The sequence below is a fragment of the Cylas formicarius genome, unplaced genomic scaffold, assembly GCF_029955315.1.
Source record: "Cylas formicarius isolate icCylForm1 unplaced genomic scaffold, icCylForm1.1 PGA_scaffold_6__28_contigs__length_40554024, whole genome shotgun sequence".
NCBI classification, from domain to species: domain Eukaryota; kingdom Metazoa; phylum Arthropoda; class Insecta; order Coleoptera; family Brentidae; genus Cylas; species Cylas formicarius.
Genome location: NW_026844347.1, coordinates 38466614 through 38480856, shown reverse-complemented (window position 1 = coordinate 38480856; position 14243 = coordinate 38466614). Strand labels below are relative to the sequence as shown.

The following is a 14243-nucleotide window of genomic DNA, read 5'->3' as shown; positions in this document are numbered from 1 at the left end:
TCAAAATGTTTAGCTCTTCTTAGAATTGAATAGTTTCTCCGGCATCCATAAGTCTAGCTACCAATTGTTCTCTGTCCACCGGTTTGTGTAATTTTGATTAAGAAATTCTTTTACTTGTCGTCTATAGTGCTGAATCCACATTCGTTGTCTTACATTAAGAGAAACATTGTCCAGTATTATTGGAGGATAATTTTCATTGAGATGTAACTAACTAATTCAAATAATTTTATTTTGGTCTCATCGGCAAATATTAATGAATTCCAGAAGTTCAAATCCTTATCGGTATGCTCTCTAGCGAATGCCAATCTCACGCGTCTATTTCTTCGGCTAATTGAAAGGCTTATTTCTGACAGTTCGACCATGTAAATTAGTTTTTCGTAGGATTCGTCCAATTGTTTCGGGGTTTCACCTTTTTCCACCTCGCCACACATCTTTGGAGCACTTTTTTTGAATAATTCGATACCTCTTTTACAATCCATCTTTCCTCACGTTCATTGAAGATCTTATTTGGAGCTAACCTTGACTTATTCTCGACCCTATTTTCGTTACAGTAACGCTCAATAATATGACTACGTCTCTTTGGCTGAATCCATTTCTGTGATGAGTAATAATTAGTAATTTACACTTTTATAGAACGCTCTTTACTAACTTAATTTCAATAAGTTGTTTTTTGCCAAACAAGTAAAGAGACATTCAGACGTTTTCATCAAAGTTTTATGAGTGACTTATGGCGCTTAGTCGGACGTCTATGGTTAAAACTTTTTTTTTTTATTAAACCTACCACATTCAATATTTCCTTGAGCGTCCGGTAAGGATTTCGCATAAACAATTGCGATGGCAAGACTCTCCGCCTTTAAAAGGTATACCACGAATGCTTCTACCAACAACTCACCCTTAAAATTGTACGCCACTGCCGGAGGCATGACGAAGATGCCTACGAGCCAATCGGCGACCGCTAAAGACATGACGAAACAATTCGTCACCGTTCTTAAGCGTTTCGTCGTGATGACGGCCAAAATCACCAACGTGTTGCCCACCACTACGACGACTATCACCACGCTGAGCAGGAGCACCAGCCCGATCTTTTGGAGATCTGTGACGTGGGCGGGTTCGACTACTGAGGTGTCGTTTGTTCCGAGGAGGCTCTCGGCTGAGCTGGAAGGCATACCGAGGGTTCATTTCTGGAAAAAACGATCATAAATTGTCAACTTCAAAAATCCACTTCCATTCGACTTGCGCAAAAAATTGCATTCAAGGTCAAACGTATAAAATTGAGGTTTTTGCCCATTTTCCTCGACAACGGTAAGTTTTATCGCGAAAACAGGCGTAACAAAAGTTGTAGACCATTCAATTCTCTACAAAAATTGTTCAGGCACTTTTTTTCTCACGACTCGCCATTCGTGAGATATCGCGGTTTCAACTGCTAGAAAATTCGTATTTTACATAATATACAGTTAAACGCAGCGAATACACTTCATCGGAACTTAATAAAAATAAAAATAAGAATCTATGAATTTGCGGCACTTACAGAATAAAACTTGTATGAATTGGACGACTATTTAAAAATAAATACCTATACTGTGAGTCCCTAATTCCCTTTTTGAATTCAGTAAATAATATATCATATCATAATATCTTGATTATCTTACATATTTAGAATACAATCAGTGTATCATGGATTTCGTCAAGTAGGTCAATATAGATGATGCAAATGAGGCATTACATTAAAAATTTATACAACAGAAATATATGACAGAGCACAACAATACAGTGATGAACATTAATAGGTAAAATATTCTTTTAAATTTTACATTATACAGTTTTCTAGGAGTTTGGATTTTAAAATGTTTTTTATTACTACTTTAGCTCTGGGGACAGTCTATTGTAGACTTTAATACCGGAGTTCGTAAAATATATTTTTTGAAAATTCTAGTCTATTTTTTTTTATGGAGAAGCAATCTTTGTTGCGTGTATTATAGTATTTTTAATTTTATATTCCCATAAACAAACTTCTAATATGCATATACATGCTAAAGGCAGTATTTTAAATTCCCGGAAGAGGGGCCTGACTTTTTTTGGGATTTGAAAACAGATGTCGCATGACTTGAATTCCTACAAAAGGGAATACCATATAGTCTAACAGCCAGTGGGCGGCTACCTGCATGTATTTGACCAGACCTGGATTTTTGTACATTGAGGCCTCTATACCTAATATACATGATGTGGGGACCCACTAAGCTCAAAGCGGTGGACCCAGCTACTGCGCAGATGAGACAGGTATCGATTTTTGGCGAATTTTAAATATAATTTGATCGCGGCTGCCGTTTTGAAATCTTAAAATATATTATTATTATTATTATCGAAGAATAATAATGGCAGACAGTTTTGCAAATGCTCAGAAAATTAAAATTTTGAAAGTATTTGATCAGATCTGCCATTGAGATATATATCATTATAGTCTTAAAAGCTTATATTAATAACGGCAGACGTTTTTATTGAGTACACTCCTCAATAGATAACAAAATCTTTACTACTACATTAGCTTTTTTCTTTCTCCCATGTATTACTATTCTACTCATTCCAGCTTATAATATTTTATTTTATAGCTACTACCACTTAAATAATTTAGGGTTTATACCTCAGATGGCTCTGTTATAATCCCAACCTAACGGTTTTTATCAGATGTTTTCAGTATGTTTTTCAATCTCTATACAGATGATTCGCGTTTGGTGAATTTAATAAAATACACAGTGTTGCTTTATGTTATTTTACTTTAATTAAACTAGTGAAGTGTATTTTTTGTGCCACAGCAAAGATTGAGAAATTATTGACATTTTCAAAAGAGAGAGATTGAAAAATGCCGACAAATTTTGAGGTTAAGAAAACATTATAAATTGGAATACAATGAAATGCTTGTACTGGTCGAAATTTTTGATTCTGTATATCGCAGTAGTTGTTACAAAGCGTTTACGGCTTAAAAAAAATGCAACCGATCTCAACAAAGAAGCTGTATTACAACCCACTACGTCGTCGTCTTCAACTGAGCAACCATCAACATAACTGATGATACAATAATACTTGATAATCTTGTAAAAGACGTAAACGTTTCTGAAACAGATGAAGTGGGCTTGAATTAGATCAGTTGTTGGAGAAAGGACCCTCTGTAATATCGCGAGTAGTTACAAAGCTTCGGATGTGAACGAAAATTTTAGTAAAAAAATACACAATTTTGACGCAACCTCAATACTACCATGTAAGAATGAACTCTACCAACAACTTCTGAGAGCCCATTACATTTCAAATATTTGGAAAAACGCTTACAAAAAGCAATCTTCAACCTTGGAGTATGGTTGGCTTGAGCAGGGCAATACACTTGTCTTTAAATGATTCGATCCCTGAATGTCCCTGGTAAGTTGATAAAAATTAATTCGTTATCAAATATATTCGGATTAATTTACTAATTATCTATATTTTACAATTTACGGTTTATTTTTACAGAGTCCGATTCAATGGAAGATGAAGAAGAGTTAACCTACGACAAACATGACTCCGACACCTTTCAAATAAAATTGAAATACAGATTTGAATTGTTTTTTGTTACTTGCATTATACCCCAAGATTTCAGATTATTTCGTAATATATCTACGTCATTTATCATCAGTCTTATAAAGTTTGGTATATAAAGTACATAAAAAGTATTAATTTCTATACATATTTTATTTATGCAAAACAGCGATCGTAATACATATACATCTGACCGGGTAATAGTAAAGATTTTGTTATCTACTGAGGAGTGTACTCAATAAAAACGTCTGCCGTTATTAATATAAGCTTTTAAGACTATAACGAATAATATATCTCAATTGCAGATCTGGTCAAATCCTTTCAAAATTCTATTTTTTTGAGCATTTGCAAAACTGAAACCGTGCAGACTTTCAGACAAAATTTTGTTTTTACTTAAATAATCGGTTAAGCGGTCAAGCATGGCGTATTCAAATATTTTAGCAAAGCACGATAGGGAAAACTCCCTCAGTTAATAATGCATTTATCAGGACAGATGGCACGACTAGTGTAAGAAAATACCAAAATATAAAAGGCAGCCCGCGTACATAGCTTTTTATTTTGATTAGTTATATATATATATATATATATATATATATATATATATATATATATATATATATATATATATATATATATATATATATATATATATATATATATATATATATATATATATATATATATATATATATATGATATGAGTGTGAAAATTTTACACTCAGAAAGGCACACAAAAAAAAGTGAATTTTAGGAAATGATTGAGATCCAAAAAAATCCAAACGCCATAAACTCTAAGACTGACACAAAAAATCTCAGCAAAATTTATCACAACTTAATTAAATAAAGAGACACATTAACCCGTGAATCTCACACAAACAAAAAAAAAAGCTTTAGAAAAAAAAAAAAAACTCCGTTGTCCTACTGTGAAGAAACGTACATCCGGGCTTCGCATTATTGTTTTGGTTCGTCGTCTTATCAATGTGGCTTGTCGATTTACATATTCAATATGTCTGTTGTGAATGTTGTAAAACTGTAAATTACCAAACAACTATATAGTGAACCGTTGATTTTTGGCTTAAGGTATGTATGTAATCGTAATATAAGAAATTATGTATGTTTTATTGTTGTGCATCTATTTTTATACAATTTTTAATCACTTTGTTTGTTCTATTGACTTGCACTAGTAATTTTTAATCATTTCAATGCTGACTCCTATACAAATTTTTATCTATGTTTTAATTATGACCAGGAAAACAATGCTATAAATAATTTTATTTAAAAACACATTTTTGTAGGTTAAAATTAAATGTCTGAAGAAGGTCTTGAAGGCCGAAACATCACAAAAAATAAAATGTTTCACAAGTAACGGAAACTTATTTTAATTTCACTAAAAAAGGACCAAAAAAAACCCAAGAACCATTTCTTAAGTATATATATATATATATATATATATATATATATATATATATATATATATATATATATATATATATATATATATATATATATATATAATAATAATATATATATATATATATATATATATATATATATATATATATATATATATATATATATATATATATATATATATATATATATATATATATATAATAATATATATATATATATATATATATATATATATATATATATATATATATATATATATATATATATAATAATTGTTTCGCGTAATATGTTGTTTGACATTGGGCACCGCGTGTGTAGCTATACAACGGGATAGAGAAGTGGGCACTCGATAATTCTATTCAAATTGGATTTGCAGGCGAATCCCTCGAAAAATGCGAAATGGTACGAATTTCCGGTGCATACAGAGCGTATATTATCCGCCCGGTTTGCACTTGCGTGAAGGAAAAACTCCGGGAAATATGGCGCAGGATCGGGAATCGAATTATGCCCGGAATTAGGGGGCGGAGGGGGCAAGGCGGTCCACTCAAGCTTTTTATTAGTTTTTGCGGCTTTAACTAAAAAAGTTTTTAGCTTTATAAATGTCCATTTTTTCATCTTTGAGGATTATTTATTGTTATATTGCTCAAAAAGTTTTTTTTACCATAATACGACTCGTTTTTCCGATTATATAGAAAGAAAATTGAGCGTTATGATCTTTTTACAAATATATAAATAAATCGAGTACAAACAAATTTCAATTTAACTTTGCCGCCCAAAAGTGCCTTACCGATAGTCGGTAATAGTAGTTCTAAAAATAACTGAGTGGGGCCGTAATCGTTAAAAATGAATATTAAGGTTATTATATATTTGTGTTCGCGGTAGTAGTTTGAAATATTATTCAATTTTCGTTCATCGATTACTTAATTTGCTTTACGTTGTTATGACGTTAATTATTTACACAGAAACAATGGTGCGTAATTATAAAAATTAAAATATGAATATGAAATGGGATGAGCTGTCTCTGGCGAAAGCTATTGAAACGGTAAGAAATGGATGAGAAATGGGCTTTCTGCAGCTTCAACAGCTTTTGGAGTACCAAAATGTACAATTAACCAGAATTTATAATTGTTAGAAAAAAAAGCGAAAAAAAATTGGTAAATTTTTGAGGCCCCACCCACCATACTGCCAACCGAAAGTATTTTAACTGTACAGGAAACGATTTTTTTCTAATTCGCGTTATATACAGGTTGAGTCAACAAAGGTTATGAGAAAATGGTAAATCCAAAAGGTGTAAGGATTAAAATTATTTTAAACTATACAGAGCGGCTCAAAAAAGAGCGATGAACGAAATATATATATTTTTAAAATTTTGTTTTTTGAATTTCTTTTAAAATTTTTATTTATATTAACACATACGTAAACCTAACAGTTTTTCAAATTATTTAATTGTTCTGAAAAAAACTAGTTTTCACATTAGCAAAAAATTATGTTTACGAATTAAGTAGATAATAATAATAATAGTAATATTAACAATAATAATAATAATATAATATAAATATACTAATAAAATAAATGTTTAGTCAAAAGAAATCGTCTAGACTATAAAATGTTTTGGATAACAAAATTTAATCGTCTTTGTAAATAGACAAGCAACTGTTGCCTATTTAAAATCTCCAGAAGATTTATAAAAAGGTAGTTTACGTTATTTGGAGTTTAAATAAGAGGATCACAGTTTAAAAATTCATCCAAACTCGATCCTAGGAACCTCACACTTGCGATAATGTCAGTGCCATCAATCATCGAGTAACTCACGGCACTTTATCATCATCGTCATTTCCAACTAAAGGTCATCCGCATGAATCGCAAAAAAAAACTCGAGAACGATCTTCTAAAAAGCTACTACGTAAAAGACATGTTCAAAGAAATTTGAATTAGATGCTACAAAAATTTGGATTTTCTTAATTGGCACACCGTATATATGAAATAATTTTTTCAGACAGGTCTTACAAAAACCTACAATTTTTTAATAAGGATTTAAGATTTATTTAAAATTTTCCATTATTTACCCTTCTTTCTCTTTATTATTCCTTTAATATTAGTGGGCTATGACAAAACAGGGCTTTGGCCCGATTAAAAAAACGAAGAATGAATTTGGAGCGTTGCTTGCGTAAAACAACAGAAAGTCGTTAGCGGCTTTGGAGCAAATGACGGCCAAATTTGAAATTCATAGAAAAAGCAAATAAATACAGTCTCTATATAGCGAAATTGAAGGGACTGATTTTCTTCGTCACAAAGAGTTATGGGTACTTGAAAAATAACAATACGAATATGTATTCTGTAATATTTAATTATTTTATTTTCATATTTTAACATCTACTTAGGAACATTTTATATAAATATTTGAATATAGGTATATAGGGCTTGTTGAATGGTTGGTGGTGGTCCCAGATCAACTTCTTTATCTTCTTCTTCCTCTTGGTGCTCTTCATCACCCTTTCTTGCTTGTCGTAATATGGCTTCCTTTGTCAAGTCTTCTGTTGTAGGCAAATCCTGATGTATCATCATAAAATCTCCTCACTTTTAAACGTAATTGTTGTTTGGAACTGCTTTATCCACTAGCTTAGTGCCAGATCATCTTATAAGTCCTGTTCGCATTCTGTCTCGGTAATACGTCCTGCATGACGACAGTTGAATTGTTTCTGCTGTTACCTCTTTGTCCATTTGTCCATTAAAATGTTTTTCCTGTATCAACTCTTAAGACTTTTCATTAAAAAATATTAGGAGGCTGTTTTTACTTTTACAGCTTTAATGAAATAATATAACATCCTAACAAGATAATAATAAACGATTTTTATTTTAAGGAAACAGTACGTAGTTTTAATATTTTTTTATTATTGTCTGTTAAAAAACTACTAACAACCATTTTGAAAGTGTTGAAAGTGTTCTCCTACTAGAAAGATACACGCTTCATTCTTTGAAGTATACCTCCAGTGTTTCTTATCACATCGCAGACTTTTCTTAACAATGATAACAAGTAATTAAGCTTTCCTCTATCGATGGTATTTGGGAATACCATGTAAAAAAAAATTCGACTAAGATTCTCTTCTACATCCCTTTTGCTAGAATCGTAACGCACATTTTACAGTATATTTGAGGTCCGGAATATGGTGGAATCGCTAACAAAAAAGTTATTATATTACGAATTTCTAATTGTGATCTGAGAAGTATATCGATCTCTTTCAATTTAATTTACCAGCATTATGGAACACTCAGGAAAATGAAAATATTTTCTATTAGTACATACGTTGAGAATTACGATCCAGGATTAATTCGATACCGCCGGCGGAGCACAACAACGACAACGAGATAGCAATTGTTTTATTCAAAGCCAACTAGCGTTACAAGTAATGCCGCCATAATTAATTAATCAGGATTTCTTAGTTAATTTAGGAATTCTCAAAACTAGTCATAATTTTCGAGAAATAAGTTAGAATTTCTGAAAAGCTAGTCGAAATTTCGAAGTTAAGTCAAAAATTCTGAAGATAAGTCAGGGTTTCTGAAAAATACGTCAAAATTTCCGGAAAGAAAACAAGTAAAAATTTTCGACGTAATGAACAGAAATATTCACGAGCCGCGTAGTCTAGCAACGAGATAGCATTTGTTTTTTTCCAAGCCAACTAGCGTTACAAATAATTTCGACATAAATTGGCTTAAAAATAGACATTCGACTAGCCGTCCGATAACTGCGGAAAATGTCGCAGTCATCCCATTTACGGGGATGATTGTTTAGTACGAAACGTCGAGCATCGAACCTAGTTAGTAAAATTCAATAACGATGACCGTTTACGCACACGCACGCACCGCAGATTAATGGCGATTTTGATTGCGATCGACAAATTGCGTTATATACTGGGTGTGCTAATCGGCGTGAAATTATTCTCATTCTGTTGGGGAAAAGTGTGGAGCAATAACTTTGCGGACATGTTTTATAGCTATTTAGTAGCCGTGATGTCGTGTTTTTTGTTTACACCGAGATATGACGGCTCTAAGTAGCGACGTTCAGGTTCTACAACAACTTTCCATTTGATTATTTTTTTGCATAATGACGGGGAAAAACAAAATACTTGTGTAAATAACACATAAAGGACCATCCTTTTTAACTCCTCACTAAACTCGAGATCTCGATAACGGTGGAATCAGTATTCGAAAAAAAAAACGTTTTTTTTTTATTTGTCCGTTATCCGTTCTCCGTTTCTCCGTTCTCTGTTCTAAGATTTTTCGACTATATCTTCCGAACCGTTTGAGCTACAGACTTCAAATTTTGCTCCTATTTAATCGTCCACGGGGTGCATCAGATATGTAAAAATGGTTGCGTTCAACCTTCGGCGTCCATCTTTTTTTTCCGATTTTCGATTGTTTTTCCGGACCTTGCTATAAAACACGTTAAGCGTCCGAAATTTGAAGCTATCGACATCAAATTTGGCAGGCAAACAGCGTTAATTAAAAACCGCGTTTGCAAGGGTCTAAGGAAGAGAACATTTCTCGAAAACTGTTTATGGAACCGCAAAAATTCTTGAACTAGAAGATTTGGCTGCATAAACTTTTATTCTTGACAATTTTTCAAAAATGTACAGGGTGCGCCGAGAATTAAAAAAAAAACTGAAAAATAACTAACTAACTACTAAACTAACTAAAGGACTGTGTTTCAGATACCAATTTCTTTTACATGGCAATAAATCTCGCATACACATCTATTTAAAGTTTTCACCTATTGTATAGAGTGCTCGCGTCGTGTCGTAGCCAACTTGATTTTGGATGAAAAAAAAAAAACAAACAATTTTGTTTACAAATTTAGGGCGCGAACAGCGCCTACTATGGTAAATATCAAAAATTGCAAATATATTTTAAAATATTTAATAAAAATAGGTGTATTTTTAGAAAAATTGGGGGTATCCCATTTAAAGAAATACAACTTTGTGTGATAACTGGGGACAAAGCGGGTTAAATAGAGAGATTCCCGCTTAAGAAACTCTATTCTTACAATTAGAAAAGTTATAGAGGGCCTTTAAAATCGCACATTTTTGAGAATCATCCTGTTTTGGGCTAACTATGCTTCAAATGCTTAAAGCCATACAGGCCTCTCGAATTTGGACCACCTTGTGCAACATTATAACTAGGGCCTTCAATATTGGTACTCTTCAAACCAGTCTTTCTCTTTGCCTTTAATGAATATAAAAGTTTTGTAAATTGGTTAAACCGTGAATAAATAAATAAATAAATAAAGGTAAAGGGCAAGACGGCCCCCCTGGGGGCCTCAAAAATTAACCCAAATTTTTTTTTTCGTTATAATTATAAATTCTGGGTATTTGTACATTTTTAGCCCATTGGGTAATACCAGGGGTAAAATGGACCTCTTAAAAAATCTAAAGAAAAGCTGTTCCATATAACCGAATCACAATTAATTTAGTGGAAGTGTTATTTTCTGGATAATTCTATGGATTCAGCCTAAAGCCAGCTTTCGAAAATCTTATAAATGCTAATAACAAATTTATAATAGATAGAAAAATAGTTGCTAATCAGTAACGTTTTTTTTTATTAAATACTTTTTAATAAATAATTATAATTATTATATATGACATTATAAATAGGGGACAGCGGCCAGACGCTTCCCCAAAATTCGGGTAAATTTAGTTAAAGTTAGTCAGAATTAAATCGACTTGTTCTCTTAAGCAAACAGTATGGCTGATGCATATTTTTAATAAATATTAACATTGTGCAGACCTAAGAGACGAGGCATTAACATAGGCAAGACAATATGAAAGAGGTAAACTCACACCACGAGATGATTTTCTTTATTTTATTTAATGCCAAAGTATTGTACAATCCCAAATATAAGCAAAACATTGAATGTTGTTTTAGGAAAGGAATTCCCATTTTCAAAAATTAATTGTCCTCACCATAATTTGGGAGCGAAGTTGTGTGAGATAATAACAATTATTAGTGGCCCAAAAGCATCCAAAACATCGAAAGGACAGAACAAGCGCTGACATATTTTCATTATAGAAAAAATGTTGTTAAAATTAAAATTTTAAAAAATCGTTTGAGGGATAAATTTTCCATCATAAGTACTTATAAAAAATATATATAAATTAAATTTTTATGATCAAGTGGTAAATGGGGGGGTCCACTTGACGTGATCTTACTCTTATTTTACTTCAGTTTTGGCTAGTTTTAAATTTGGATTTCCCTAAAATTGTTTTCATTGACTTTGAAGTTTTTTTTGAGTCTCTGGTTGTAAGAATCTCCAAATAAATAAGATTAAAGACGTTGCACTTAGCCATGATTTACGCGACAGCCTGTATATACTCGCTAGAATACATCCCAGAGAAAGCAAAGCGATGGATAAAACCGGTGATATCGAAAATTTCCGGCGTTGTTCTTTTATTTTTATGTCCCGCGTTCAAAGGGACTGCATGTCGATGTATTTGAGCAGATAAAGCAGCCCACACACGTCCGCACACGGTCGTTTGCCACGTCGCGTCGCGATCGTCCAACTTAGGGTGAAAGTTTTTATTTGCGAACGCCTTTGTTTTATTTTTTAGCAGATGCAAATTGGAAACCGATGTATGTAATGCTTACCTTCGCCTTATTTGACTTTTTTTTTAATAAAAAAAAGTACGCCACTGAGGGGGCGATTTTTGTCGATTTTGAATTAAGAAAATATATGGAAATGCACTACCAATGACTCTCCTCGTATTTTTGAAAATAAAATCAAAGTACGTGGTTAATGTATGTACAGGGTGGCCCATTTATCAGTTAATTTAGAATTTATCAAAATTGGTCATAATTTCCGAGAAATAAGTTAGAATTTCTGAGTTAGGTCATATTTCTGAAATACCAGTCAAAATTTTTGGAAAATAAATAAGAATTTCTGAGTTTGTTCAGAATTCCTGAAATTGAAATCAGAATATCTGAAAAATTAATCAGGATTTATGAGTTAATTTAGGAATTCTCAAAACTAGTCATAAGTTCCGAGAAATAAGTCAGAATTTCCGAGTTAGGTCCGCATTTCTGAAATACCAGTCAAAATTTTTGGAAAATAAATAAGAGTTTCTGAGTTTGTTCAGAATTCCTGAAAATGAAATCAGAATATCTTAAAAATTAATCAGGATTTATGAGTTAATTTAGAAATTCTCAAAACTAGTAATAATATTCGGGAAAAATCAAAATTTCTGAGTTGGGTTAGCGTTTCTGAAAAGAAAATCAGAATTTGTAGAAAACTAATAAGAATTTCTGAGTTAGACCAGAATTACTGAAAAGCGAGTCTAAATTTCGAAGTTAAATCAAAAATTCTGAAGATAAGTCAGGGTTTCTGAAAAATACGTCAAAATTTCTTCAAAGAAAGTAAAAATTTCTGACGTAATGGACAGCAAAACGGACTATTACTCTATCAACAATAGAATTTCTACTCTTATTACGATTAGAGCTTGTTGATTTATTATTAGTTAATTTTATTGTAACGGTTATGGTTGAGTAGCTGAGATCAAGACTTTAAGCAGATGTAACTAGTTTAAATATATTGCTTTATATTACTATAAAGCAAATTCTTTCAAAATTTTTTGCAATAATTTAAAGAAGTATGGTAATTATTATTATTATTGTCAGTACATGTCAAACTGTAAAATTGTAACATTTTTTTCGACTCCAAAAGCAAATTCAAAACAATAGCAAAAGCAAAAAGCTTCACGAGTTATTGAAAGAGCGGTTAATAGATGGCGGAAAAATCCTGGAAAAAAATCCAATTTGACGGGATCGCAATGCCAGACGGATGGCGCGATTGTTTTTGCGGCCGTCTGCCGTCCGTCCGGTTTTAATGAAATTTTTGGATTTTGTATTTCGTGTCACGTCACATTCGTTGGTCCGGATTATGTGAGATTTTTTTACCTCCAAGCGAAACCAGTTTTCTTCCACGGGGACGAAGGGAAAACCCTAATTGCTAACGACGTGCCGTGCGTCAAATTTTTATACCGGGTGCGCGCCAAAAGTAATCGCTCCGCGAATCTCGAATGTAGGGTGCTATGGAAATAAAGCCATATAATTGAAGGATGGAATCTCAGGGGTGGGGGACGAATGGAAAAATAGTTATTTTCCAATTTGTAGTACCATTGGTTAATGGATGGATGGACCTGTTCAGGGCCTCCATTGCGAGGGGGTACGTGCCCGAGCTGTGGAGACACAGCAGGGTAGTGTTCATTCCCAAGGTAGGGAAGAGTGACTACACAGACCCGAAGTCGTACCGGCCTGTTTGCCTCACCAGCTTCATTATGAAGACTCTGGAGAGGCTGGTGGACCGGTATCTGATTGACTGGGTGGAGCTGGAGGCCCCTTTAGAGCCAGCTCAGCATGCGTACCGAAGTGGCGGGTCTGTGGGCTCAGCTCTTCACCATCTGACTTCCAGGTTGGAGGAGGGTATGGGCTCGGGACGGCTGTCGGTGTGCGTGTTCGCTGACATCGAAGGGGCTTTCAATAACACGGCCCTGTACTCGATCTGCAGGGCGGTGGAGAGTACTGGAGTGGGGACGGCCATTGTAAGGTGGATCCGCTCCATGCTAACCGACAGGAGGGTCGAGGCAAGACTGGGTGGGGAGCAGGTCTCCATCGGTTCATCACGGGGTTGTCCACAGGGCGGGGTCTTGTCCCCGTTCCTGTGGTGCCTGGTGGTGAACGAGATATTGCATATTCTGAGGGAAGAACACGGGGTCTATGCTCAGGCATATGCAGACGACCTTGTGATAATGACGCAGGGGACGGACGTGAGGAGGATGCAGGGGCTCCTGAACCAGGCATTGGCAAGATTCTCACAATGGTGCCTGGACAGCAAGTTGGCTGTCAATCCTAGCAAGGTGGAGATGGTCATCTTCACTAGGAAAAGGAAGATGGAGTGCAACCTCAACATTTCGATGGATGGGGTGCCTCTTTCTGCAAGCGGAAGTGTCAAGTACTTGGGCGTATGGTTGGACTCTAAGTTGACCTTCCAGGAACATATAAGATCAAGGACCAGGTCGGCCTTTGGAGCTCTGTGGGCGTGCCGGAGAGCGGTAGGGGGCACTTGGGGCCTGGAGCCGAAGATCATGCAGTGGATCTACGGTACCATGGTGGTGCCTATGCTCACGCATGGGGCAGTGGCATGGTGGCCGGGGACCAAAAGAGCGGGAGCAAGGCTAGTTCTTGATAGACTGCAGAGATTGGCTTGCCTCTGCATAACG

The 14243-nt window shown here is 34.2% G+C and overlaps 1 protein-coding gene across 5 annotated transcripts in view; it reads right to left on the bottom strand.

Moving 5' to 3' along the window:
• LOC132703451 (octopamine receptor 1-like) overlaps nt 1–14243 on the bottom strand; it is a 96467-nt gene that overhangs the window by 9253 nt on the left and 72971 nt on the right. For 2 of the 5 annotated variants that reach the window (XR_009619081.1, XM_060672713.1), the window contains exon 1: nt 893–1488. Coding sequence is in view for 4 of the 5 variants with exons in the window: in XM_060672713.1 (XP_060528696.1) it covers nt 893–1166 (274 nt within the window). In the remaining variant the exon portion in view is untranslated. Of the gene's footprint in view, nt 1–892; nt 1489–14243 lie in introns of those variants that run through there. The other 3 variants (XM_060672711.1, XM_060672712.1, XM_060672709.1) reach the window with 2 other exon arrangements.